We start from the raw sequence: 27993 nt of genomic DNA on the forward strand, positions 1-27993 counted from the left end.
GGAAATGTTTTTTTTTGTTGTTTTTTTTCATTTCTACCTTAATATCACACGCACCAAAAACTAATTTTGGTCTTCAGCATGTTTAAGTAATTTTATCTTTTGTATGGAGACACAGCATAATGTGGATGAAAAAGGAAACACTGTGAGGTAGAGGGTCATACTATCCCGGGGTGACCCTAAACACACTCTAGAGGTTTGGAGCCACAATGGCTGCTATGAGAGAAAATATTTTATACCAGAGGCAGTCCAGCAAATACCAGACACAGAGATGACACCAGGTTTGATCAGCAGGATATTGGATGTGTATTTAATCAACAGCCACTCTGTTGCCACTTCTTCTGTGATGGACCGCTCTGCTTCCCTCCATTTTCACTTAACTCACAGTTAGCAGCAGCAGCTCCTGTAAATTAATCTGTTTATTGTTGAACTGTATAACACCATATCAAAAATGCAACAGTGATTCAATAAAGTGTTTGGAAAACAAGATGTCTTAAACATTTGTCCATATCGGTGTATTTTGATTAGTTCACAACAAAAAACGGGTAGTATATTTAGAAAAATACAATAGGAAAAACTATATCTGATTACAGCACAACAAAATATGACTGTTGAAATCATAAATGAAATGCTCTCACCAGATATAGCTTTCTGGTCTGTATTATCAGGCGATAATAGAAATGACAAAATAAAAGAAAGATTAGAGGAATTAAGTAAGAAAACACAGGTACAGCAGGGAAAACTGCAGAAATTTTCAGCTGCTGCCTCTGCTTGCTCATCCCAGGTCTGGAGGACAAACCTTCCCAAAGGTCCTGAGACGGTGAAAAGTGGAATTGCATTAGGCTAAAGTACATGAGGAAAATGCTGAATATGTTATTTACCCTAGTGTTTTACAGCAGATGAAATCAACCTTTGGCTGGAGATCGTAGGATGATTGCTACTTCAGGATTTATACACCTGAATACATTTCATAGATGCAGTAGTTTCTTAAGCAGAACATCCAATTGGTGGACTGCTTCTGTGGGACTGCAGGGTTTCATATGGTAAATACATAATTATTTTTCAAAGCAGAAAAAACTAGACAAGTTCTTAAAAATAATAGCAGGCTAATGTTACTGCAAGATAATTAAAAATAAATACATACATTTTTAAAAAGTTACCAGCCAAGTGAGTTTGCAAAGACGATGCTGAACACGAGATGGCGCTGTGGCTGTGGCTTGTTTTACTTCGCTACTAACTAACAAGTCAAAGAAGAAGAAACCAAAACAGTCCTGTGCAGCAGTTTACTGCGCATGCTTATTACTACACTCGAAACCACGTTATCATTTGGACGTTTTTTGCTTAAATTTTCAAACCCACGTTTAGCAGAAAGTATGCCACCGAAGGGAAAAGGTGGAAAGGGTGGTAAAGGTCAGTGTCCCACAGCGTAGCTGCTGTTTATGATGTGTTTTAATCTGATATTGTCAGCTGCAGGCGCTAGCCTTTAAGTTAGCATACACTGATGTACTTCAGTGTAATGGGAGAGTTTACAATAACATTACTCTGAATAACGTGTGGCTCTCCACTCCGGTGTGACCTGTACTGTGGTGTTATCTGTGTAGGAGCTGCTTCAGGAAGTTCGGACGCTGACAAAAAGGAAAAGACACCTAAGGGAGGCACAGCTGTTAAGGTATTCACTAAATACACTTTAACTCCAGCAACTCTATAAAATAAAATAAAACATGCCAATATAGATGGTATTATTGAGGGTTTTTGTCACATTTTGTCTGACCTCTAAAACCTTTTATTTTATTTGTGGAGCATTGGTGTAAAACCTGCACATATTCCAATGTTATTATCGCAACATTAATTGTATTATGTTTGAATTTTGGTTGAAAGACCAACACAAAGGAGCACATCAGTTGTAAAGTGGTAGGAAATGCGTAGATGTTTCTTTCTAGAACCACCTTTGCAGTGCTGAGCCAAACTGGAGAAGGTCCGTTTGGATCAGTTCCCAACTCTTGCCACAGAGTCTCATCTAAATGTAGGTGTGGACTTTGACTAGGACTTTCCTTGACACACGAGGAGGTTTTCTTCCAGGATAGCCCTGTATTTAGTTCCATCTATCTCCCTGTCAATTCTGACCAGCTTTCCTGTCCTTGCTAAAGAAAACATTATCCCCACAGCATGGTTCTGCCTCCATTTATCAATTTGGGGTGGATGGTTGTGGATTTTCTCAGCTCCCATAGCATGGAATGAAAATTATGTATTTCATTTTCATTACATTTATTAATTAAGTTCTTGATTTGATTTATTTATGTCAAACAGTTTTTTTTAAAACAAGAAACAAAGCAATCGGTACGAAAGAGTAATCATGTGCATACATAACCGAGAACAAAATAATTTGCTTACCAGTATTTTTCTGTTTGAAAAGGATAGGAAGAATCCTAGGCCTCTTCTTGGTGTTGGTCTCTCACAAAATTTTCCCCAAAATATACATATAAATTTATATTGTGACAAAATACGAAAAGGTTCAAGAGGCATGAGGGGAACATATAAAATGTCATCTGGTAGGAAATGTTGACCTGGCCATACGGTGTCAGTAATGCTGAAGAATCATCAGTTTCAGCAAATTGTATTTGTAAACCTCCCAACATATTTCTCTCCCCAGGTCCGACACATTCTCTGTGAAAAGCACGGAAAATGCATGGAGGCCATGGAGAAATTGAAAGCTGGAGTTCGTTTCAGTGAAGTAGCAACGCAATACAGTGAAGACAAAGCAAGACAAGGAGTAAGTATGCGCAAGTATCCCAGTCGGTTCTCTTTTTTTTAATTCATTTTTTATTACTAGCTACGTATTTTTGCATCTTGATTTTCACAATTCCAGTAAGTGCTACGCATACATCCTTCTTGTAGTTGAGCTCACAATTATTTATTTTTTTTTAATTTTCCATCTGATCTCATTCATTGTTTGACTGAGGTCAGATATACCTGAATGAACTGACGCATCACATCTTTTAGCAAAGTTTCTGTTTGTGTCACTGTTTGCTGGAAAACATCACCTTCTGTAAATAAGTGCAAGGTAATAGTACTAAGTGACCTTACAATGAGCTCTTAGTCATGATCAAACCATGAATCTAAGATTCTTGACTGCGTCAATGCTGATAGCTGTTTTATTTAGCATCTTTATTCCACCTGCATCAGAGACCAGAACACCCACTCACGGTTTCCTCTGAAATTGAAAGAAACATCAATGAAGTGGTTATCTTAGGATAAACGTATGTGTCCAGTTTTGGAAATCTTAATGCTTGCATCATGCTTTTACTCATATCAAGAATATTGCTCTTCCATGACAGGGTGACCTGGGTTGGATGACGCGAGGCTCCATGGTCGGACCTTTCCAGGAGGCAGCGTTTGCTCTACCCGTCAGTTCGATGGATAAACCCGTCTACACAGACCCACCTGTCAAGACGAAGTTTGGATATCATATCATTATGGTCGAGGGGAAAAAGTAGAACAGGCTAGCTCTTTTGGAATAAATAGCACATTTGTGCAGAAACATTGAGGAGGGAAAAAAGATATTGTCCAGTTAATCTATTAAAATGTTCACTTCTATTCTAGGTCTGTTTTCTCAAAATAAACCTTCTCATTTATTGTTTTTTTTTAACTTGACTTTAAGACTTCTGCAATGCAAATGCCAACGCAAGCAAATTAATAAATTTTGTTTATGTTGTGTTAAATCTGCAGTATTGATTTGTGTGTGAAAAGTGGTTGTACAGAAAAATGAAAATATTACGAAAGATTAAATATTTTTTTTGTCTTTCATTTCAGAAAGTGAAACCTAAGACTTATGCAGATTCGTAACATATATTGAAACATTTCACAGCTTTGTTTCTTGTCGTTTTTACAGCATACGCATGATGAAAAACGATATATTAGCATCTTATGTCGTAGTTGTATTTTAACAGACTGAAACTTTCAAAAGCCATGGCACACAAGCCCATATTTGGTTCAAATTTCTAGAACTTGCCCAAGATGACGCATCAAATGTTATTTGGTCACCACAAAGATAATCAGACAGCAATTACGCAAGGAAGGGTTTTTTTTTTTTTTTTTTTAAAGCATGAATACTACCCTGGATGGTGCACAAAAAGTCAAATGGTTTTGCAACATTTCGTGCTCTTACATGCTAATGTACAAGATGTTAAGGATGAATTTTATTTTCTTCTTAATTTTGTGCCTTTTTTAATTCTAGAAAATATTCAGTTTATCCTATATTATTACTTTTTTGTGCTCAGTTGGTTACTGCTTGATATTTTGTGTGCTCAATGCTCCAAGATATAAAAAGTAGGGTCAGTGTCTAGATAATGCAACTATTACTTTCTGCTTATATACACAGATTTTGTTTAGAATATGGTATAATTAAGTTAGCTAGGAGGATCAAAAATATGTTTAATTTGTTAAGCAATACTCTCAGGAAATATTTATTCTTTTAATACGAACTCTCACTCACTCTGCTGGTGAAAAAACATTTTGGACAAAGAAAAGTTTGCATCTAGTGGAAGGTGGAACAACAAAAACAGAAGTCATAAAAATGTGTTCTTCCACTTTAGTAATGCCGCCGGTCTTGAACTGAGCTGCGGGGATGGATGTTGTGCTGAAACAGAAGTTAATACAACCCTGAATGGTATAAAACCTGTCAACTATTGGAGACATCTAGATCCGACACTCTACTCTATTGTTATAGCTTTGTTATAAACATGACTATAATGTTATCCTTTTAGATAACAGGCTTTTTTCTAATATTTCATCATTTCTCGGGGGCAGAAATGAAATCACAGTTTTACTCAGTTCCGTTAAAAGATTGTAGAGACTTCCTGTTTACATCCATTATTAATACTAAGACGTGAATACAAAACCTGACTAACCTCACCCAGAACTGTCTTATCAGCAACATCATCAGACAGATATTACTCAAGAACTGTAGACAAGCATCAAACTGAAGCTGATGGTTTAGATTTCAGTGAGTGAGCTCTGCATAGTTTAATATGATTAATCTGCAATTGTTGTTTTAAAGACACTTTAATATTTAACTCCTCTTAATGATAAAAAAAAGTAGTCCAGAAGCAAGTATTAGAGGAACTGTCATTTTGAGCCTTTGTGAATTAGATACACAATATACTTAAAATTATGAGTTCTTTATTTAGTTTTAACTTCATAAAAGTTGTATTATCAATTTACCTATAAGAAAGAAAAACAAAATTAGTGAAACGTAGTGATTTATTAACAGTATAGAGTACATAGAAATCATATCCAGAAAACAATTGTAATACAATATCCAAAGCACTAGGCGGCAGCAGCGCTCGGGGCGTGCGGTAACGCAACCAGCAGCAGGAAAAGACGGTTGACGTTCTTACGCCTGGCTAGATGATTGGCGAGGTAAGATGGCGGCGCCAGAGGAGCCAGAATTATCCCAGGCGCAGACTGAAAAACTCCTTCAATTTCAGGTAGACAGCCAAAAATCCTCGTTAACACCCTTCCATTTGAAACCTCCAATGTCGATACGTTTCCACTCACAGCTGGTCGTTGTGAACAGGTCGAAGGGTTGTGTGGAAAGCCTTTTTTTCATACACTTAACTTCGATAACGATCCCCAACGGCAACTGGAAGCAGAGCTACCAAAAAGGAGCTAAGCTAACCAACAAGTTAGCAGACTTTCTGGGACGTGGTTGGGCTAAAAAGGCGTCAATTTTGCCGTATTGTTCTTATAGACACAAACTCGGCCTAACTCTGTGAATCAGAAACATCAATGTTTCGACTGTTAGGAATATTAATCTTGGATTGTGTCTCCATTTATCGTTGGCTACTTAACATTTGCTAAGTCAACATTAGCACAGCTGTCATTCTCAGACTGACACTGAAGTTTGATGACGACTCAGTGTTTCAGATTCGTTTGTTCAACGTGTTAGGATGTGACAGTAAGATCTGGCAATGTAATGTTGTCCCTTTAATCTGATGTGTGTTGAGACTGTATACTAGTCGTGTAAATCAAGTCATATTTAGCTCAGTTATACTCGAGTCAAATGTATATTCTATTTGTTTAAGTAATCTAGTTATGGCAGGCGATCAACTGCTTTAGTCATCTTTAGGTAACTATTTACAAAACGATTACTTTAGTTTTTATCAGATCCAATCATATTGGGAGCTAATTTAAAAGCTGAAAAGACTTATTGTGGTTGGACAGGATTTCTTTTTTATTATTTTTGCAATTATTTTGACTTATGCCTTCAAATAAGGTGTTGACATATTCCATTGAGCTCAATTTATTTTTTGTATCGCCAATTCACAACAGATCCCAACTCATTGCACTGAACTGAACCAAAGTCTCATTCATATCTGAATGTAAAACCAGAATAATCTACACATCTAGAGAACTTAAGTTACTGTTGATGTTAATATTGCTTTATCGTTGTCACAAATTATTCTATATTTGCTCAATTCTAACCAAAACCTTGTCATACTAGCTAAATAATATGGTTAGTTGTGGAAAAAAAGTTGTCTGATTTTTATTAGTATAAGAAATGTTTTCAGTGTTAAAAAGAGTAAAAGGGAAAAAAAAATCATTAGAACAAAGAGGCATTCAACTTGCCACATTTTTTTTCAGCATAATATTTAAATTTAAGATATTAACCAACAAATAGTTTCCCATCTATGATGACATCTGGACTTTGCATGTTCTTATTTGATATTTGGTGTACAGGTACTTGAAAACTAAATTACCTTTTTTTAATTTAACGAAAGAGAAAAACTTCAGGCAAACCAGAGGCCTTTGGCCGACCAAAGGTTTTAGAAACAGCTTAAATAAAGACGAAAAGTCGATTCACATAGGAATCACCATTCGTATTTACTACAATTCAGAATCAATATAAAATGCCCCAAAATCGATTTTAAAAAGATAAAACAAATCCACTGGCTTTCGGCCACCATTGTACGCAAGTATGGAAATCACCAAAACAAACAAGAGATTACAAAAAATGAAAGCAAGAAATTGAGTGTCTTTGTTGAAGGCAAACATTTTGGACTCATTTTAGTTTTTAATCTCGTGCCCCGGATGACCGTGCTTGACGTGAGCCGCACCGAATGTAAGGTTTAAAAAAACAAAGATCAGGCTTTTCAAAACACTGCAAATGTGCGGAGCTCAAATATGCCAGACCCTCAGTCATTTGAAATGTCGACCCGAAATGGCCTATAAGCTGTTTTTCAGCAAACACTGATAGTAGCCCGTTTAGTATAATCCAAGTTATGTGTACGTAACACACAGCAGCATTTAACCTCATGTTATCAGGGACAAAAAAAAAAAACTTTATTCCAATCCTGAGTTAGTTGGAGCTCGAAGCTGTAGCTGTGGGGGTGGGAGGAAAATCAATTAGTTCTAAAACCAGCTTTTCTACTTTGACTTCCTCCTGACTTTCTGTTTGTGTCCAACAGGACTTAACTGGGTTGGAATCAATGGACCAATGCCGCCGAACATTAGAGCAGCATAATTGGAACATAGAGGTAAAGTCGCACGACAAAGCGGTCGCATTTTATTGTCGCTCTGTCGTTGTTGTTGCACTTAATGCTAAAAATGCTAAAAAACAAAACAAAAAAAAAACTCAATTTTGATGGGTTTACATGTGTGTGTGTTGCAGGCTGCAGTTCAGGACAGACTTAATGAGCAGGAAGGAGTTCCCAGTGTGTTTAACCCTCCACCATCCAGACCTCTCCAGGTCAACACAGCAGACCATAGAGTATATAGTTACATCGTCTCAAGGCCTCAGCCGAGGGTACGTCTTTTTGATTTAAGAAATAGATACCAAGAAACATGTTTTCAGTTGGAATAGAGTTAATCAGTGCTGTTTCTTTTTTTCTTTTCCCAAGGGATTACTAGGATGGGGTTACTATTTGATTATGCTACCGTTCAGAGTTACTTATTACACACTTCTGGATATATTCAGGTAATCATAGCGGATTTAATTACAAGCTATCACAAATCAGGAAGAGGACTTTGGGTGATGTGTTGTTTTTTGCTCCAAGGTTGGCCCTGCGATTCATCAGACCAGACCCCAGGGCTCGCGTGACCGACCCTGTCGGAGACGTTGTGTCTTTCATTCATAGTTTTGAAGAAAAATACGGTCAGTCGCACCCCGTGTTTTACCAGGGCACGTACAGCCAGGTGAGTCTGTAGATATGAAAACAAACAGAAGAAAAAAAAAAAAAAGATGGGAAGAAAGTCTAATACATTGTTTACTGTAATTCATGCAGGCACTGAATGATGCCAAACGGGAGCTCCGCTACCTATTGGTGTATCTGCATGGGAATGATCATCAAGACACTGATGAGTTTTGCCGGTACAGAACTTATTGATTTTTAGTCAGTTATCTAAATGTCAAAAATGTAAAACTGAAATAAGCTTACAAAAAAGTCAGTCCATTTGAAGGTTTTATTTCTTATCTGTCTCTTAGCTCCACGTTATGTACGGAAGAGGTCATAACCTTTCTCAACACAAGAATGCTCTTCTGGGCATGCTCAACTAGCAAACCAGAGGGTTACAGAGGTAACGACTGTTATTCCTATGATCAATACATGTTTAATTATTTATTTACATAATTGTAAGTTTCATAAAATTTTGCCGCTTTCCTTCCAGCACTACTATTGACTTTTGCAGAAATGCACCGCTCCCAGTTAGATGCAACCAGCCAGAAGGTTTTAGTGTTATCTGACATGCTCATGTGCGCACTGCTCAACGAGAAACAACTTACCATTACAGGTGCTTCTCTGTCGTCATCATGCTAACTAGCAGGCATGAGCAGCGCATACACATATATGATTGGCTGCACTAAGACCCTCCTCTTGGCTCTGATTGGTTGTTTCTGAATGATTAGTATATTTATGCAGAGGGCAGTAGGACCACAGGAGCCTTTATTATTATTATTTATTTTTTTACAGATTATCTGTGTCCTATCAAACTCTCAACACAGTGAGAGTTTTAACAAATATTTAATAAACATGTTTTATAAAAGTTACAAGCTGCAGCTTTAAGGATTGAAACTAACAATCATTCTTCAGTGTGTGACCGTTATGCGATCGCATAAGAAATAAGAAATGTTTGTCACAATGTGCAAAAATATATAACCTTTAGCGGTGTTACAACTTGGAGGCTGTTTGTGTTCTACATTTCACCTCTTGGTGCTCTAAGTAATATTTAATTCAATGCAGTAATGATTGTGTGAATACAAAGATAAAATTTAGAGTTCTGTTAGAAAAGGACTCAACATGCTTATTGAGACTCCTGTTGCTTTTAACAACACAAGTGGTTTAATTTTTGGAAAATTAAAGCACATTTACCTTAGAGTTAAAATAACTGCAGAAACGTCTGTTTGAAGCGTTCAATCGAGGCGATTTAAAACGCACGCGACGTGTTTTGGCGTGTTTTAGTGTCCCAGGCGTTGCGGGAGAACACCTACCCGTTCCTGGCCATGATCATGCTGAAGGACCGCAAGATGACCGTGGTGGGACGGCTGGAGGGTGTCATTCAGCCAGAGGACCTCATCAATCAACTTACTTACATCATGGATGCCAACCAAACATATCTGATGTCGGAGCGTCTTGAACGGTACAACAAATCGCCAATCTGCTTGAGTTTGAAGGGATGCATTTTCCTAATTTATTCTCATAGTGTAAGTTCACAGTTTCGTCCCCAGGGTATCACTGTGGCTTTAACTAATCATATTTTTGGGCTTTGGAGATGAAAATTTTTCATAAACGTGTTTTACAGCTTCTTCCTCTTTTAAGTCTGAGAAAAAATTCATTATATCACCAAAATAAAGTTGTAATACTTGTAGAATGAATTAGTAATTCAGAGAATTCAAACGTAAAAATGAAGTTAAAGTTCTCCAAAATAACAAAAACAGTTGTTGAGCATTTTATGAAATTATACCTTTGTATAGGTTTTACTTCACATAAATACTTTCTCTTTCAACACATCTGGAAAACTATCAAAGCTTTTTTTTTTTTTTTTTTCATAGAAACAACATAATTTTAAGATGCTTTTTTTCCTGATAAAATTGAGTTTTCCTCCTGCTAATATTCTGACTACGATCCTGTAATTAAATTCTTGGAGCCTGAATACGCAGTCGTACAGCTCACAGAAGGGATAACTGAAAATATTGAAAATATTTTCTGACATTTGGAATATTTTTTCACAAAAGTAAGTGAGGGATTTTTTTTTATTTATTTTTTTTTATTAAAATCGGAAGTCAGATCTGATATGAAAAATGCTGAGATTTTATTTCCCAGTCTTATCGCCCAGCGCAGACACTTGGCAGGATTATTGGCCGCTGGTCATAGGTCACAAGGTGCATGTCGTAGCAGAAGTCCAGGGTGTGTCCTAGATCACCTGCATTCTTTCACTAAGGAAGGCATGCCCTGCATTTTCTTCTTAGTTTTTTTGAAAAATAGATGTATTTTTCACTTTTGAAAAGTAAACAAAAAAAAAAAACATCTTACCTTATTAGCAAATTTTGACTTCCAAATGCATCCTTTTCACTGGACTTCAAACATTTTTGTTTCAGGGAAGAGAGGAACCAGACCCAAGTTCTGAGGCAGCAGCAGGACGAGGCCTACCTCGCCTCCCTGCGTGCCGATCAGGAGAAGGAGCGAAAGAAACGGGCAGAGATGGAGCAACGGAAGCAAGAGGAGGAGAAGGTCCGACAAAGCGCTCTTGCAGAGGAAATCAGACGAAGAGTGAGTCGTTTGGGTTTCTGTTTTTGAAACTGCTCCACGCTCGTACGTCCCCCCCGATTTCTAATCCGCGTTGTCTCCAGACACTCGAAGAGGAGAAGGAGAGGAAGTCAGAGTGTCTTCCTCCGGAGCCGCGGGCCGACGACCCAGAAAGTGTCAAAATAGTGTTTAAGCTGCCGAACGACACGAGAGTAGAGAGACGATTCCTGTTCGGTCAGTCTCTGACGGTGAGTAAACTCCGTTTCCATGCCCAGCAAAACCTTTCACTTGCACATGTCAACTCGAAACGCTCAAAACTTTAGCAAATGAACCGAGCGGTTCATTTGCCCGCTGCTCCGGGTTACCCACTCAGCTCTTCCTCTTTTTACAGGTAATACACGACTTCCTTTTCTCTTTGAAAGAAACTCCGGAGAAGTTCCAGATAGTTACAAACTTCCCTCGCCGAGTCTTGCCCTGCCTTCCGACCGAGGAGCAGTCCAACCCACCGACCTTGAAAGAGGCAGGACTCAGCCGCTCCGAGGTCCTTTTTGTTCAGGACCTGACGGACGATTAATAAATGACATACCTCTTCCACGTGGAAACGCATTTCCTCTGACACCCACCCACATTTGTTTTGTTTTTTTGTTTTGTTTTGTTTTTGTTTTGTTTTTTCATATTCTGTTAAATGGCCATTATGTGTAAGGGATCATTGAGATAAAATTTTCTCCTGGAAGATTAAACCATCCTGCATCCAGTCCACATTTAGTTGTTTACAGGGTTCCCGATAGCCTGGAAAGTCTTGAATTTTATCAAATAAATATTTCTTCAAGTTGTTCCTTGAACTCATCTTATGTTGAAAATCCTTTTTTTTTTTTTTTTTTTTAAATTCTGTTCTTTCAGTAGCTGTCAGCAATTCTCCCTCTTCAACAATAATTTGTCTGAGTAGCTTATTAATACCTGCTGACATAAAAGCAGTAGCATAACTGTTCACGTTCATATCTTCAAATGATCTGTTTGGGCAACAAAGAGGTTTTTTTTTGTGTTAAATATATACAGCAGATTCAGCATGGAGAAGAATGGATTGTGTGAATGCCTTGGCTTTATCTGTTGCTAATATTCCTGTTTGATCCATTCGTCTGAATTCAAAACCCATTTTGCCAAACGTTTGTACAGTTTCTCCACATTCGTTGACAAGCACAACTAATTTTATTCAAGATGAGTACGCCGTGGGGGGGGTTGGTATGTGCGGTGGAGGGGCGGACGTGTAACTAGCATTGGAAGACCGTGGGAACCCTGGTTTGAACGAGCCATTAACCTGTACATAAGTTCAATATTTAAAACCCTCAAATTGACCTTATTGTTTTTTTTTTGTTTGTTTTTTGACTTCAGTCTGTCATTAAACGACCAAATGCAGGTTTGTTACTATGTAAAGCAGACTGCCTCAATCGTATGAAGTTTAAACACAATATTTAACAGACGCCACAGCTTTTACATGTGGCTGTAACTAGTGTAGTAAAAGTCTGCCCATAGTGTGCCTGTGGTTACTCATAGATGCCTGTTTTTTTTTTTTTTTTGCCTGTAACGCCACAATGGGCTCATGTAAAAGATGTAATTTTCCAGCTATAAATTAAAAACGTTTTAAAAATGTGGGTTTATTGAGATTGTACAGCAACGTTGTGTGGCGTAAGTGTCTTATTTCACTGATTCTGGAGGATTGAGAGAATTTTTCAAAAACACTTTTTTTTTTCTTTTAGCAATGGTTCACGTGTTGTTGAACTTTTTACTGTCGTGATTCCATATGTTTTTCAGACTCGGATTTCTAGTATTCTGACAGTTTTAGAAATATTTTCCAAGTAGAAATGCAGAACTGCTGGGACAAAAGAGCTAGGATTTTTCTACTAGGATCAGGTTTAAAAACACAACCACAAACAGATGAGTGATTAAGTTTATGCGCGTCGACGGTGGGACTGTGAGATTTTCCATACTCGTCTTCTCTGCTTCCGTTTCCAGACATTCCAGTCAGAATGTCATATTTATTTCAGCAGTTCACTTTCCGTGGTAAAAGATTTTTAACGTCCTTTTTCTTTAAGAGGAACTCGATTCGCGAATTTACAATTGTTCTCAAACTTTTCTTATCCACAGTCATAATTATGCCGACAGTTTTGAATACATTCATGCAGCCCTACCTTATATTGCACCTCTACATCAACATTCAAGATACAAAATTTGGGATTTTTCTATGCTGAAGGAGCTGAATTGAACGATTAACAAGTTTTTAACTGGAATGCTGTCATTGATATGATTTTGTTTCTTTCCTGACACAGGCCCAGATTTTAGGCATAATCCATCCATTTTGTAATGGGATTGGGACCATTATAAAAGCTTAATGTATCCCAAACTGCTCTATCCGTTTTAAAAGCTTACTAAAACTGCTTTGGATTGCTGTCTTGTTTAAACACTCAGCTGTCCCCAGGTTTCAACAACGTAACTGTTGTGGGGAAAAATAATAATTTCAGAGCACTCCACCTCCTTCGTTATTTAACCGTTACTGTGTTGCAACCTGCAGCTAAACAGCCCCACAGCTGCCACAGGCATGTCAGGCGCTTGGAATTTTTAGCTTTGATTTCCCAAAACATACTTTTTTTTATTTATTTGTTACATGTTTTATGTGACTAATAAAAGGGTTAGGTGTAACTGTGTACTGTTTAGGTCAGATTGGACAATTTGATGTTTTAACGTGACAATATTCACAAAGTCAGATGAAAATTGGTTTTGAAATTAAAGAAGTCTAAGTTAAGCCTTCTGAAATACTTGCCAGAACTCAAGACTAAAATTTTTTTAAACATTTTTTGAGGGCTTTTTCCTCAACGTTAACCAATTTATAAACTTGAAGAAATGTACCATATTTTTCGGACTACAGGCCGCTACTTTTTTCCCACGCTTTGAATCATGCGGCTTTTAGCCCGGTGTGGCTTTTCTGTGGATTTTTCTTCAACCGCCAGGGGGCGCTTTGGAAATCAAAGAAGAAAGCGCTAATTTTAATTTAAAACAAGCACATGCTAGCAGCAGGGACGACGAAGATACTAGCGGCTTATATATGTACCTTTCCAGGTTTTTTTTTTTTTTTTAAACTTTGTGGGTGCGGCTTATAGTGAGGTGCGCTCTATAGTCGGGAAAATACAGTAATCATAGATCCAAAACCAGAAGCTTGTACAAGTGTGTGACTGAGGTGCAACCTGTTAAGTAACAATTAATTAAATAGAAGTGGGTGTCCATCTATGGACTTGTGCATATCTGTATAATTATAATCATGGATTTACAATATTATATATATATATATATATATACCCCCCCCTCCCCCCCAAGTTGTCTAGAAATCAAAATTCCATCCTTTTCCAGACTTCTTCTGCACTTAGTTGCTGTTGGTAACTTCAAACTGTTTGACTGCAAGTCAGGTGAGATGAATGCCACGTTGGTATACATCATACATTTATTAGTGAACAACCCTCTCAAATCAGCCACAACAATTAAAAAAAAATGATTGCACTACTTGGTAAAGCATAACTAGCAACTTTCATTTAAAAAAAGTACAAATCTTAAAAATTTCAAACAGTATACAGATGTATATATAATACACTAACTAGTTATGTTAAATGCTACAAACAATATGATTCCAAAGGAATGAAAAAAAAATTATAACATTAATAAGAACCATTTCCTATATATAATATATATTAGTAGTTTTCTCCTGCCCACCCTCGCAAATACAAACATGGAAAACAAATGAGGTAACTGTAAATGTGCAAGTACCAAAGCAAAAAAATAAAAATAAAAATTATCTGCCTAAACACAGAACACATGCCCCCTGGCTCTGTGGGTGGGTGGGTGGGTTAAATCTGAAGTTCAGGCAAGGACCCCTGGAGGCCGAGAGTAATAACAGTAAACCACTAACCCACCACAGCAAAAAATATCATTGGTAAACAATAAATGGCATCTACGGAGCAATCAATCACAATTCCTAAATAAACTTTAGCTGCTTATTGGAAAATCTTTTTTATTCCTTTAATTTTTTATTTATACTTTTTTTTTGCACCACACAAGCTGTGAGATTATTCATTATTCACTCTTAACAGAAAGACTACAAGACTCTATTTTGAGTTATCATTAAAATTAGCTCATTAACTAGGCCTTAAATGGAAGGTTCTTCTTTTTTATTTATTTAACAAGGTTGCTGGATACTGTCAATTAAATATACTTTTCCCCCATAAAGGAATAGTGCTAACATTACCATGAATTAAGGTATCTTCTATATGTGAACAATACATTTTTAAAGATATTCATACACTGAGAGCAAGAGCCTGATAGGCAGATACAGTACTACACTGAAATAAGTATGACAACACTTTTATTCTTTTTTTTTTGTTTTTGTTTTTTTTTTTTGCTTTTTACTTAAATCCCTTAAAACTATATTGATTTTCACTGACATTGTTTCGGGGTATTGGTATAACATGCTTTAAGAATACATGAGATCCATGACAAACTATTGCATTCACGCGTGTGAGTTTTCATACCTAAAAGCAGAACATCTAGCACCTTTTCACTATGGCTTTTTGATAAGACTACAGTAGTATCAGAGCGTGTATTTCTCAGTCGTCAGGGCAATAACAGTAACACAATGTATGTAAGAATTAACCTTTTTTTTCCTTTCGGGTTTTTTTTTTTTTTACTTTTAAATATGTCCCCCTATATAAAATGAAGTTAGCGCAATAAAATCTTGTAGTCATTCAGTTCTATTACAAATGTGTGCAGTACAATGCATGGCAGTTATCAGCTGAGCGTTAAGATCCAAACTTCCAGAACCCGAGCCAACTAGAGCTAAAAAAAAAAATCAGTTGGGATCTGGTTGACGAGCATGCATATTGTGCACCATTAAATAGGTCCCCCACCAGATTTTTTTTTTTTTTTTTTTTTTTAAGATATCCTCCACTGTAACATTTGTTTCGCCCTCTTTTTTTCTCTCTTTTAAAATCATGCAAAAACACATCTGAAGTCAATTTAGGAGTGACTTAGGTAGGATAAGAGTGCGCTGTGGCACATTTAAATATGGGATCACAACTGCTATGTGTGAAAATATGGTCGGAGTACAAGAACGGAAGTCTAACAGGTTTGAATAATACACTTGTAATGAGTTGTCGTCTTTTCAGTGAGTATTGTTAACATACGTATTGATCTTTTCTTGCATGCCTGTCTTTAAATGTTGTAATATTTACTATTTCAGACAAAACAATAGTATAATCGGTTACAATAAATCATTTATGGTCCAAGAAAACCAACCAAACTGAATTCAGATACACCCTTTTCATGGCATCCGTTCCATTGTGAAAAAAAAAAATAAAAAATGGACTGTTCATCTTTATTTTTGTTTATTTTTTTTTTTCATATATATATATATACCGAGAGGCCCTGAGAGATTTTTTTTTTTTAAACTTACAATATATGCCAGCAAATAGATATGTACACATAGGTTAATTCTCAAAGCTGTGGGTTTAACTCATTTAAATGGCTTTTTTTTCTCTTGAAGGTGGCACACGTCAAAGACTCACATTCACTTAAACAAAAGTAAAGAAAAGGCAAGAATCCTTTACACATCAAAGCAAAGGTTACGACTGCCTGTTAGTGCTCACCGGGGCAGTTAAAGAGACAAGAGTGAATTCCAAGCAAAAGTTAATTCGTTGCTCTTTCCCTCCCTAACCCCAATTATACGTCCTGTTTTTCACGCGTAACACGAGCGGGGGGGGGGCAGAGGGGGAGGGAGGAAGGGACCAGAAGTCTTACAGTGTCTCTACACAACTGAACGCTGCAGCTGAATCTTCTGACTGTGGGAAAACAAGACAGCTGGTGTTAACACACGGAGCGTCACCAGAGACTTCTAACATTCGTCTGTCTTCAAACATTTATCTAAAAGCATCCACACTGAAGCTATACACACACAGTTGCTCTTTTACAACACCGTTTAACCATAGCCCAAGACAATGACCTGACCAAGTTACCAGATTAGAACAGACACCTAATGCAAACATCATTAGTGCTTCAACGGTCTCCTTCAATGGATTTTTCTCTTGAGGATAATAAAACCAATAAATAAAACACTTTTCTTTTCTTCTTTTAAAAACTATTCGAAGAAGTGGAAACGACAAAGTACTTTTTTTTTTTAGGATTAGTAACAGGTTTGTGCTTGTCAACGTCATAAAAAGGCAGATCTGAAATATTTAACAGTAGGCTAAATACGTATATTGGATTTGGCTCACAAAGAAAGAAATAAAAAGCCAAAGTCTTCCTAAAAGGGGAAGAAAATGTCCGCTCACAGCACGTATTGCTTCCTGCACGGGCTTCCAGAACTCGTCAGCATCGGCGGCGCCTTTAGACGAGCTCTTCCTTTCTTTTAAAACAACCAGAGTGTAACCACATGCTATCCCCCCCCCCAGTGGTGCTTTTCTTTTCTTTTTTTTTTTCTTTTTTTTTTGGGTGAGCAAGCAGTTCTTTTTAGTATGCTTCTATGTCTCATCTTTTCTTAAAAGTGAATCATTTTGGTGGCAATGCTTGATAATATTGCTAGTCTGAATCAACAGTTCATGCAAATCCTAGCATGCTGCCCTGTATCCAGTGGTTACACAAAATGCATTGGCTCTGTGAACAGGACAAACATCCACACACACACGCACGCGCAAACGCGCTCACATACGCACGCATTTGCTAGAGAAACAATGCCGACGTGGAGAGAGGATTGTAGCACTTGTGCAGTTAACGGCGGACGACCCCACAACCCCCCCCCACCCAAAAAACAAATAAAAAATTAAAAAAAAATAAAAATCCATCAATCCATCACTGCTTTTGTACAGATCTGTGTTCCAGAGAAGATTAGGAGGGCTCGGAGACGCCCCTACAAGATGCACGTCCTGTCCGCTTGCAGTCCACGACCTCGGGCTTAGCCGACTCTGTATGCCACCGCAGCAAATCACACTTTCACAACAGCATTGGCAAAGTTTAAAACAATTAAGGAGGAAATCTATTAAAAACAATCGATACGTTATTGCAGAACATACATTATTAACAAGTCACTTTGCCATACACCAACACAAACATGCATCTCCGATGGTTAAGCGTCGCCTCTGAACACAGAAACCCACGTTGAAGTACTCCTAATATTTTTTTTTCTTCTGCTAATTGCACAAGGCGTCCAAGCCTGCCATCCTCCAGGCTTCCTGACTCATCTCCTCCAATGCCAGGACTCCTACTTTTTTTTTTTTTTTTGTGAACACTACCAAAAAAATCCACAAATGAAAAAGAGGAAACCCTGTAAACAAAAGCAGCAAATAATGCATTGTAGGGGAAAATCTTTGGAATCTGCAATGTATGGGGGGCAGAGACAGAAGTGGCTGGCAATCCCAGAACTCTGGCTGTAGGCAGTGGGTTTCGTGACACTCGCACAACGAAGCACAGCGGAGGAACAACGCGCTCCAGAAACAATCCTGGGTTTCCTTATCGTCAACTGAGGGGCAGGAGTAGAGGGTTTGTTAAGCTATATTTACTGGAGGACGCAGGTTATGTGGCAGGTGTCCCCAGCATTTGAGACAGACTCTGGTGGGTGCAGCATTCCAGTTCAACACTCAGAGACCTGTCTCACTCCACCTCCCGGTGGACGTCCGAGGCATCCGCTCGACAGATTGGGCAAGTGCGATTGGTCTGGAGGAGAAAAAGTAAGAATGCTTTAGCATCCAGAAAAAAAAAGTGTGCTAAAAACTAAGCTTTACTGAAAAAATCCCAACTTACCTTTAACCACTTATCCACACATTTAGCATGGAACTCGTGGTTACAAGGTAACACTCGAAGTAGCTGCCTACACTCAAAGTCACTAAAGCACACAACACACCTGTGGGGAGAAAATCATATAGGTGAGGGATTGCTAAAGGATGAATCTGCAGACAGGTTGAGGAGAGGCTTACAGCGTTTGTTCAGATAGATGATTCTCTGAGTTGAATCTGTAGGACGGAAGTTGCTCTATGTCTGCTTTTGTGAGTCCACGTGGTTTTGCTTCACCCAACCTCTCTGCCAAATTCAGTAGTGCCTTAAAAGACAAAAGAGAAAAAGGTGCCATTATGCGACCGCTGCCATGTTTGATCAAAGAGTGAACAATTCCACACTCAAAATTTCAAGATCTATCTGGATGATTTTTCTGGCCAGATTTAACAAAGAAATGTAAAGTCTGAAATTAAACTTTTAACATATAAATATACATAAAAGACATGAATCGCAACCTCTCTGCTGTTTATAACTTACAAAAACAACAAAAACCTAACCTCATCTTTAGATGTTCCATCACCTGAATAATATTTATCCATGACACATCACAGGTGCGTTCGCCTTGGTTTCCAAGACAGTTGATCCACAAGTGTTAAACTTCCACACAGGACATTTTTTAAATCTGGGTGTAGGCCACAAGATGGCGCTTATGCAAAAACCAGGCAATATGATTTAGGGTGATTAATCTCTGGAAGTATATTTATCTGAAATAATGACAGCTTGCAAAGCTCCAGAATATATGATAAAATATCTTTCCTTAGTTCCAACATTTGCCAATCACTGCTCCTGCTTAAACTCACAATTTTGTTAACTGCGCATTTCAAACTAGAAGGTAAGTCCTCAAGCTAATATCGACTCTTGCAGTCCTGTTTTTGGCTGGTACTAATTTACTTGTTTGACTGCATGTACCTGTGATGTCCTTTGACCTCTTGGTAGCAATCAATGTGCCATTACACTTATGAAGAGCGAGTTTCTTCATAAGTTTGCCCTGCTTATATTCTGGACATGCAGAAACATGACTCAAGCAGAAACTTTCTTTAAGAAAAAAAAAAAAAAAAGAGGTTTGTTCAAAGATGAAATGAAGACGCGTTTAAAGACAAAGCAGGCAGGGTCCGAAAATTATACAAGGGTGAAAGCTAACGGGTGCTAGCTGAGTGTGGCCATTTTGAAGGACTACATGTTCAATTTGTGTTTAAGAATGCTGTAAGGTGCTGGTCTATCATTCAGAGGAAACTTCCTGCACATTATTACTACATTTCTGACAACAAAGTAAACAACACAGCAGTGAGAAGTTATTGATTTGCTGCCTTAGCAGACATAATTAGCCAGCCCCAGAGCGTTGCTGGTCCTCCTAATAAACAGACGACTATATCCACATGCTTTAACATCTCATAGATACAAAAAAAAAAAAAAACCTCAAAATGTATAAATGGCTAAATGTAACTTGTGGCTAAATGTAACCTTTAAAGTAGTCAATAGATTTATATAGGAAATTCAGTCTACATCAAAAAGAACTTAACATGGAAGATGAGAGAAGAGGCAATGGATGGCCTCTGAAGTGTAATCTCATTATTCTTTTGATATTATTTTGTTTGAACTACCCAAAAATACACACGAATCAAAGATTTATATTAGGCAAAAAATTTCCTTCATCAAATGTTGAATGAGAAACATTCAACAAAAACCACTAACTTCATAGTTCTCCATCTCCACGTCATCCACATCCAGGTCTAAGCTGATGGCTGGGCCCACTGCTGTTGGAGGCACAGGAAGCATTGACCTGAACAGAAAGAGAGGTATTAACCAATGTGCACACACTGAACCAGTCGTATCAGCCTCAGTGTACCACCACATGCTCTGCAAATTCAAGCCGGGTGAAAAACATCAACCCGTGTGATAAATGTAAACAAAACTATCAGCCTCACACTTCTTTTGTTCTAGAAGAAAAGCTTATTTGTGATCTTGTACATGTGAGATATGTGCGAGAACTGATTGGGTCCTAAATGTAAACAGCGTTTCTCTAAATTTCATCAACAAAGTGCTCTTATTGCAGGTACTTACAGGAAGTAAGGGAGGAAGCCAGGGTAGTAAGACGGAGGTGGAGGAGGAGGTGGGAGAGGCTGCTGCAACCGAAATCTTTGTCCGTTCACTCGCCGTGGCAGCATGTGGGGATATGGCTGCAAAACGGATGAAAAAACCCCAGAAAAAAACAAATCACTAAGCTCAGGTAAAACCTAACCCTGTCACTGCCATTTTTGGGGCTTTTTTGATCAAACTAAAACAACAATAAGAAACTTAAAGTATCTTGGCGTACAAAAACAACCTGGCATCATTTTACAGTAATGTGGAAAAACTAATGCAAAAACAGTAGCCTAGTGTATCTCAGGTTTATGCTTTAAATAAGAAGAATTTGCAGTTGTGCAAAAAATACCTTCCAATCTGTTACAAAATTATTATCAGAAAACACAAAAAAAAGAAAAAAAAAACCCAAAGACTATAAAAGCAAAGAAACAAGAATCTTCAACATTATCCAGATGGTGTTGTTGAAGCTAAAAGAAGAGAACTATTAGATCTGAGAAACCTGCTGATGCCCAGAACTGGCTAATTTACAGCTCCATCAGCCCTGACCGATGACCCACCCGTCAGAATCTCAGAAATACAATCTGCCCCCCCCAGCCAGCAGCAAATGGAAATACCATACATAAGCACAACTAGGCCAGGCTAATACGTCCACTGCTGCTCACTCATCTTATATCATAGGCTTTAGGATGCGTTAAGCTTGAGAGCATCAACAGCTCTGACTCTTTCGTCTCAACATCAAACTTAAAACCATCAGACACCATGAATAAGTTACAAGTCCTTTTTAATCTCCTTCAATAATTACTATAAATAAAAGTGGTAAGGAAGAAGGCTCTTGTTACTGATTTAAGCAAACTACTTCATAAAGCAGAAAACCATAATTAGCTGAGGCCACGTTTGCCTGGTAACCATACTAAACACATCACCTGCTTATTGCAAGCTGCATTAAGGGTAAGAAGAACTACCAAGGTGCTTTAAAGCAACTTGCTTCTGCCAACACTGCGCCAGTTCAGCTGCTCAGAGGACCCCGTTATGAGACCGTGGATGTAATGAATATTTTCCAGCTGTGAATGTGGGTTTCTGAGCAAGTGTTAAATAGGTCAGGCTAAAAAAAAGTGATGAGGGCACCGTCAATTCCCCTTCAGAAAAAAAGAGACTGGCAAGCCATCTTACCACTCCGAAGGGAAGCTCCTGATGCAGAGGCTCTTGAGGAAGATACTGTAGGGGCAGTGAAGGAGGCAGCGCTGGTGGATGATGAGAGGGAGGGTAAGAGAAGGTGCCTAATGGGTGCTGGTCCCCTCTTAGGTCAACTTCATTGTCTACCCTCTGTAGAGGCTAGAAGGACAGAATGTCTTATCGTCAGACTCTCAGGCTCAGAAGACATTCACACACAAGCCAAGGCTTGTTGTTTGTTGTGTTAATATTAATAAGTGTTTAATAAGACTTACCATGCGTGGGTGCTGAGGCTGTAAAGGGACAAACTGGCTCAAAGGAGTAAGGTGCGGCGGCTGGTGGGGGGGTACAGATGGGGTCGGGTGCAATACAAAATGTTCGCTGGACATCAGCGGTGGAAAAGCTTGATAAGACACAGGTATATGCTGCATGGTACATGCCTGTATGAGCTGGGGAGAAAAGACAGCAGAGGAAAAGAACCAAACATGACTTTCAGGGAATCAAACCCATAGCTAAAGAATCCTCCATGAAAAATAAAACTAGTTTTCTCCTGATATTAACAACAAGCCAGCTTGAATGAGAGCATGTTGTAAGCATGTAGTGAACAGAGGCAACACAGTGCATTAAGAAAAACAACAACAACAAAAAAACACACCACTGACAGTACGGTCACAACAACAGTCTAACAAAATGACTAATTTCTACAGCAGCACATACAGTGTCTGGCAAAAGGACTTAGAGCTTTTAACATTTTGTCACACTACAACCAAAACCCTCCAATTAGGTTAATAGAAATTAATTAACTTAAGTTTTCTCTCCAGGTAACACAAAGTACCGCATAAATGTGAAGTGGAAGAAAACGACACACCGTTTACAAATTCTCTTACAACTCGAAATCTAAACAATGCGACGTGATTGGTATTTAACTGAGCTAAATCAATATTTTGTAGAAACACCTTTCTCTAATTAAATTCTAGCTTGTCAGTTTAGGTGGATGGCAAAGTCTTGATATGCTTACAGCTATCCTGTGCTCTATAATTACACATTATTTAGCAGACGTCTAAAAGGAATTTTGCTTATAAAAGTCAGAGTAAATAGAAATTGACACAACTTCGCTTACACATCACAATTATAGGATATTTTGATTAAACCATAATATAAAATCTCAATAAAGCAGACTGAACTTTCTGAATGTAATGTGACAAAGTGCAAAAAAGTTCAAGGGTTATCGATTCTTTTGCAAGACAATGTATTAAACTTCTCCACAGAAAAAATTACAATGTATTTTACTGAGCTGCTGGCAATTACTGTCCAAATGTGGAGACACATTTTTAAACCAAGCAACTCGCTTTTTTTTTTTTTTTTTTTTGTCTTTTCTTTTTGCTGCGAACAGTGACAGATTGCATGGCTGGTATGGTGTGCTACATGGATGCCACTGACATTTAAGCTCTTCCTTTTCAAACTCACAGGAGGAGGAAGGCAGCAGAGCAGAGAGAGCTGTCCGCTGAACATTACCGAGCATGCTGGGAGCTGCTGAGTGTTGCACCCTGGAAGGGGCTGCCCAGTGTGAATGGGAAATCCATGGGTCGTCACCGTCGTAACAGTGTAAGATATTGGAACGGATCCCTGGTGCATCTTTTAAAACGAGAGACAACGAAGGCGGTCGGCGAGAGGGTTTCGCACAGCGAATGAAAATTCTGTCTTTTCCTGGCGTTGCGTTACCTGGTCATGTAGATCCACCATGATGGGGCTCTGCTGGGGCAGGTGGGTCGCAGGGTGAAGCATGCGTGGTGCTGTGCTGGTGTGGCTGTACTGTCTGGACTCATCTAAAGGAACCTGTTGGGGGTGTTGGGAGAAAAACAGGTGGTGGAAGTTCTCATCCTGGACCTGGGAAGTGTGCAGTACAGGTCTGTCTCGTCTCCCCCACTGCCGTCTCACTGGTGGGCTATGGAGAAAAAGAAGAAAAGCTTATTTATTCCCTGCTGCTGCTGGCTGAAAAAAAAAAAAAAAAAAAAAAAAAAAAACAAACAAAAAAAAACATGCAAACATTTTGCCCTGTTCACACTGGTTCAGTCACAAATACATCGACATGGATAAAAAAAAGAAGTGTAGAGCAACGATTGCTGATTTTTATCATGTCTTGTTTTGTTACAAATTTAACGGAGCACCTTTTCTACTTTATTCTCTTATTTTCTCATGAATTCATTGACTACTATGTTTTGCTTGTGTATAGGCAACCATATTTACAGATCATCATGTGGCCACACTAACTCAACCAAGTTCAACAGGAGGAAATGTGATTATGCACCAAAAATCATTACATGACGATCTGACCAGAACACACACATTTTTCCACACGTTATAAACAAACCTTGACTGCACACGTAAAATCCATGTGTGAATGAACAGCACATATATTTTCAGGTTTTGATTTAGTTTCAATGTAAAGCATTCTCAAAGAAGATAATTTGAAATAAAAAATAAATAAATGAATAAATAAAATAAAAAGATGAGAAGAAACGTCACCTTCTCCTGAGATGCACTGGGGCGTTGCAGGGCTCTCCGAGGAACCTCCTGGAGTTTAAGGGGGCTGTTGGTGGCAGCCTATTTACTGCTAATTCCCATGGTCGCATTGGTGACGTCGTGCAGACGAGTCACACTCTGGGGAAAGAAAGTGTACAGTGGAGGCACTTGTATGTGGCCTCTGATTGTCTTAACCCTGTGGGAGAGGAAAAACAAACATCAAATCAACAATGCTGTATGCATATGATCTTTAAGCATAGAAAATTATGACCTGTAAAGATTTTTTTTTTCCCATTTAAAAAAGTGCACCAAAAGTTAGGGATGAAATTGCATTTAGTCACAATTTGTAGTAAAAAAAAAAAAGAAAAAGGCACTTTTTGAACATAGCAGGGGCCCCACTTTGAAAGTAATTATGTCCTATAGCTAAATGTAGAAGAATGGTGTTACATATTAGATTTAGTGCAGATGGCAGGAAACAATTGTTGCGTAAAAATGTTCTATAAAAAATTAATTTTCCGCTTGGTTTAAATCTTTTATCTGTCCAAAATATATGTTATCTCCATTACCAGGTAATAATATGTGTTAATGTTCCCAACAACAACAAAAAAAAGAGCCTCTTTTTGCACAGTCTTTCAAAGGTTGAGGAGTTGCAGTGTGTTCTGCCACACAGAATAGCAGTGTGATCCCATACAGGGCCAATATGGCAGCAAAGAAGTATAAAGGGAACGTAAAGTCTAAATAAAGTCCAACACATTAAACATATTAAATTTAATCCAATTAGAAGCTTAAATGATTATTAGGTTTAAGGTCAAATCATTTAAACAACTAAATACATGTGTATGACTTCAGCTGTTTTGAAGAAATCTGCTCAACTAAAGCAAACATACATTTCATAGACTTATTTTAATGATTTTATAAAATCTTTATGGCACATGCAGGCACCATGGTATTATTCCCAGTAATGCATGAAGCCCAAATAGTTTGCATATACAGAAGTGCAAAAAAAAGGAAGCCAGCATATCTCCACTTCATATAGAACTAATTTGTATATTTTATGATAAATTGGCTAATACCTGGGCTGACTTTATTTCTGTTTATAAGTGAACGCCATGGAATAAACAGGGGTCGCTGTGGCTTGCCTTAACAAAAACATGGGATGCCATGTGCTCATAGGACAAAGCAACAACAAAAGATGTGATAGGCATGAAGCACTGCTCGCTAGTGCACACTTTCTGAGACCACTGCTACGTTGCAAGAGTTTTCTTTCAAGACTACGGCAAAGCATTGTGGAGACTGTCGAAGTAGATAGCGATACTACGCTTTAGCCAGCTTTAAGTCTTACATTTTGTGAAAAACTAATGTGTCCTTTTAGCGAAGCTATGCTAATGCTTTGTCCAACACTCCTCAGCTTCAGGTGACCAGCAAGCTAGTCATAGCGAAGTCATACGCGCATTTTTACTGTGTTTACAGCACAGTTACATGTTACACCAAAGAAAGAGCACGTCCATATCATCATGTTACTATAAGCTTAAGTAAAACACAGACAACAGCTTACTTTCTTAGCTAGTTTGCTTCCTTGGTGATTGGAGAGGGCTGCAGGTGTTTCGGCTTCCGAAATCTCGTATCCCATTCGAGTTGTTTATTTTCAAAGGATTTCGACTAAGCGAATTTCCTTGTCCAACACAGAATGTAGTGGTAACAGGCCATCAACAGACTGCCGTTTCTTCCGTCAGATATCTGACAATAAACGTGTCCCCCCACCCCCGACTGAGAGGGTACTAGCTTGCTAACGTTAGCCACCTTACACACGCTCTCAGTTGCTGCATAGGAGAGCCGTGCTCCCCGGAAACCATGGAAACGCTAACCGTTACCGACACCGTCTACCTGAGAGGGGAAACGCCGTTAACAGTCGTTCTAAGCGAAGGTTATTTCCCCAACGACAGAAAACATCCCGTTGGCGCGTGTATGATTCTTGAAGTGCATTGTTATGATAAAGCCCCGCCCCCCTCATGTCGGCGACCAATGAGGGCAGAGAAATCGCAGACAGCAGACATCCCAGACAGAGTCTTAGCTACAATGTATCAAAACAAGCGGCGCCTGTTGTTACTGGCTTATTAATGAAATGCTCCCTCATACGTGGCAAGGAAACCTAAAAGTAAATAAATAGAATTACACTATATAACTTTAGCGTACATTTGTTTGCTCTTTGTTTTCTTCTGGAATAGAACAGAGTGGAAAAAATTATTAGTTTATTCTTCACAGGAAAAAGATTCCAGAGAATCAGCAGCAAATAAAATGATGGTCACATAGTAGCTCACAATGAAGACAATGCTATTATTAACAGCTGTAAAAATCCAGGTTTAGAATTAACTGTGGATTAAAAGGAAATGCGATCTTAAATAAAGAACATGCACTAGAATATCAGTTCAATTTATGCTTTGTATATTTCTGCAAAACTCGTGCAAGAAAATTAATCCGTGCAAGGAACAACACAAATGCAAACAGCTATTTTGTTTGTCTGGAGCAGAGTTGAACAGGTTAACAGCGACTATGGGTTTACGGTGATTTAGCGAATATAACAGTCATAACACAAACAGATCTAGTGAACCTACAAAGACTTTGGGCGCCTTTCCCTTTAAGAGAAGTTACTTCACTAATAACATCGCATTAACTACTAACTTCACATTTCAAAACTTATTTATGCAAGTTACAGCAAGCTTTCAGACAACGTAATGCTTTTTTTAAATCCTGACCAAACTTTCACTGAGCTCTGTGCTGACTCTCACTGGAGGCCAGAGCGTCCTGGTTATGTAACATTGCACTTTCCTGATCTAGTCAGCTCTCTGCATGTCAGGAGAAAACTTTCATCTATGCCTTTTGCAGGCCAACGTCGGCTCCAGCTGCAAAATCTGATGCTGCACTTGATATTCACCGAAGTAGATTCCGTGTCATGTGCGAGGCCCGTTTTGTCTACAGAGACTTATGGAATTATGTTGTGTAATTTAATCTAAACTCCAAAGCGCTGGAGCGACTACGTCAATGTTCTGAACGCGTCCAACTTTCTGCACCTATTTGATGACGGTGAAAAAGAGAGGAGCCGCCGTGCTTGCACTAAATGTAAACATTACAACATCGCTCTCGGTAGCAGCAAAACAAGGAGGGGCTGGAGGGGTTGAGCAGGATGACAGCTAACAGTCAAGCCGCCTTCCGCAACAAAATGTCGCGCAACTTTGCGAAATTTCGCCGAGCCAAAGCAGCAGCAAGAGGGAAGAGTGCATTTACCTGATTGTTAATGTGAGACCATCTGATCTGTGATATTTCCCTTACAACGCTCTCATCTCGTTAGGCTAAGTGCGGCATCCTCTGGTCGAGCTGTTACCGTGTGGAACATTCCGTGGATTTCACCACTGCTGGGGAAAAAGGTCCTAATAACAAGCGTCCCACGTTATCGGCACATACTGAGAATGGATTGTGCCGTCTTATGGCTTCCCAACTTCCAAGATTATACCCGTAAAAGCCACATTTTTGGTTAGGCAGTGCTAAACCAGCCCTGCGGATGTTTTGGGTTTCTGCAGTTGTCAGTTACACCCCCATTTCGGCGTATTGCAAGGGCAGGGAGCGC

General features: G+C 38.6%; 3 protein-coding genes across 6 annotated transcripts; 2 read left to right on the top strand and 1 right to left on the bottom strand.

The window, feature by feature from the left end:
* Positions 1 to 1242: 1242 nt before the first annotated feature.
* pin4 (protein (peptidylprolyl cis/trans isomerase) NIMA-interacting, 4 (parvulin)) lies at positions 1243 to 3754 on the top strand. The gene is made up of 4 exons (XM_007561529.2): positions 1243 to 1407; positions 1599 to 1666; positions 2648 to 2767; positions 3333 to 3754. The coding sequence occupies exons 1-4, from the start codon at positions 1290 to 1292 to the stop codon at positions 3489 to 3491; spliced, it is 465 nt and encodes a 154-aa protein (XP_007561591.1). The 5' UTR covers positions 1243 to 1289; the 3' UTR covers positions 3492 to 3754.
* A 1621-nt stretch (positions 3755 to 5375) lies between these two features.
* On the top strand, positions 5376 to 12383 carry faf2 (Fas associated factor family member 2). The gene is made up of 11 exons (XM_007561530.2): positions 5376 to 5483; positions 7464 to 7532; positions 7667 to 7801; positions 7896 to 7972; positions 8052 to 8190; positions 8280 to 8365; positions 8480 to 8571; positions 9453 to 9630; positions 10589 to 10760; positions 10841 to 10984; positions 11128 to 12383. Exons 1-11 carry the CDS (start codon positions 5421 to 5423, stop codon positions 11308 to 11310), a joined length of 1338 nt encoding a protein of 445 aa, XP_007561592.1. The 5' UTR covers positions 5376 to 5420; the 3' UTR covers positions 11311 to 12383.
* A 1825-nt stretch (positions 12384 to 14208) lies between these two features.
* Positions 14209 to 27985, bottom strand: rnf44 (ring finger protein 44). Of its 4 annotated transcripts, XR_001663288.1 has the most exons (12): positions 25927 to 27627; positions 24375 to 24567; positions 23571 to 23793; positions 23316 to 23483; positions 22124 to 22297; positions 21849 to 22010; positions 20658 to 20773; positions 20289 to 20376; positions 18740 to 18861; positions 18567 to 18666; positions 18326 to 18479; positions 14209 to 16612 (listed from the first exon to the last, which is right to left on the bottom strand). XR_001663288.1 is itself a non-coding variant. In XM_007561532.2 (11 exons), exons 2-11 carry the CDS (start codon positions 24479 to 24481, stop codon positions 18417 to 18419), a joined length of 1323 nt encoding a protein of 440 aa, XP_007561594.1. In that variant the 5' UTR covers positions 24482 to 24567; positions 27654 to 27985; the 3' UTR covers positions 14803 to 18416. The 4 variants fall into 4 exon arrangements, 3 of the variants coding, with proteins under 3 accessions (XP_007561594.1, XP_007561593.1, XP_007561595.1); XM_007561532.2 differs by lacking the exon at positions 25927 to 27627 and adding an exon at positions 27654 to 27985 and having other exon boundaries at positions 14803 to 18479; XM_007561531.2 differs by having other exon boundaries at positions 14803 to 18479.
* Positions 27986 to 27993: the final 8 nt, after the last annotated feature.

This window comes from Poecilia formosa, unplaced genomic scaffold (genome assembly GCF_000485575.1).
Source record: "Poecilia formosa unplaced genomic scaffold, Poecilia_formosa-5.1.2 Scaffold128, whole genome shotgun sequence".
In the NCBI taxonomy this organism is placed as follows: Eukaryota; Metazoa; Chordata; class Actinopteri; order Cyprinodontiformes; family Poeciliidae; genus Poecilia; species Poecilia formosa.

Bases quoted from the DNA above. Each gene is read 5' to 3' on its own strand.
- faf2 (XM_007561530.2), top strand. From the start codon at position 5,421: ATGGCGGCGCCAGAGGAGCCAGAATTATCCCAGGCGCAGACTGAAAAA. The intron at 8,366-8,479 runs GTACAGAACTTA...TCTGTCTCTTAG, and splicing joins GACACTGATGAGTTTTGCCG to CTCCACGTTATGTACGGAAG. The intron at 8,572-9,452 runs GTAACGACTGTT...GGCGTGTTTTAG, and splicing joins CAAACCAGAGGGTTACAGAG to TGTCCCAGGCGTTGCGGGAG.
- rnf44 (XM_007561532.2), bottom strand. From the start codon at position 24,481: ATGCGACCATGGGAATTAGCAGTAAATAGGCTGCCACCAACAGCCCCC. The intron at 22,298-23,315 runs GTGAGTTTGAAA...TTTTCTCCCCAG, and splicing joins TCTGCTGCCTTCCTCCTCCT to CTCATACAGGCATGTACCAT. The intron at 18,480-18,566 runs GTAAGTTGGGAT...TTTCTCCTCCAG, and splicing joins GTGTGGATAAGTGGTTAAAG to ACCAATCGCACTTGCCCAAT.
- pin4 (XM_007561529.2), top strand. From the start codon at position 1,290: ATGCTTATTACTACACTCGAAACCACGTTATCATTTGGACGTTTTTTG. The intron at 1,408-1,598 runs GTCAGTGTCCCA...TTATCTGTGTAG, and splicing joins AGGTGGAAAGGGTGGTAAAG to GAGCTGCTTCAGGAAGTTCG. The intron at 1,667-2,647 runs GTATTCACTAAA...TTCTCTCCCCAG, and splicing joins AGGGAGGCACAGCTGTTAAG to GTCCGACACATTCTCTGTGA.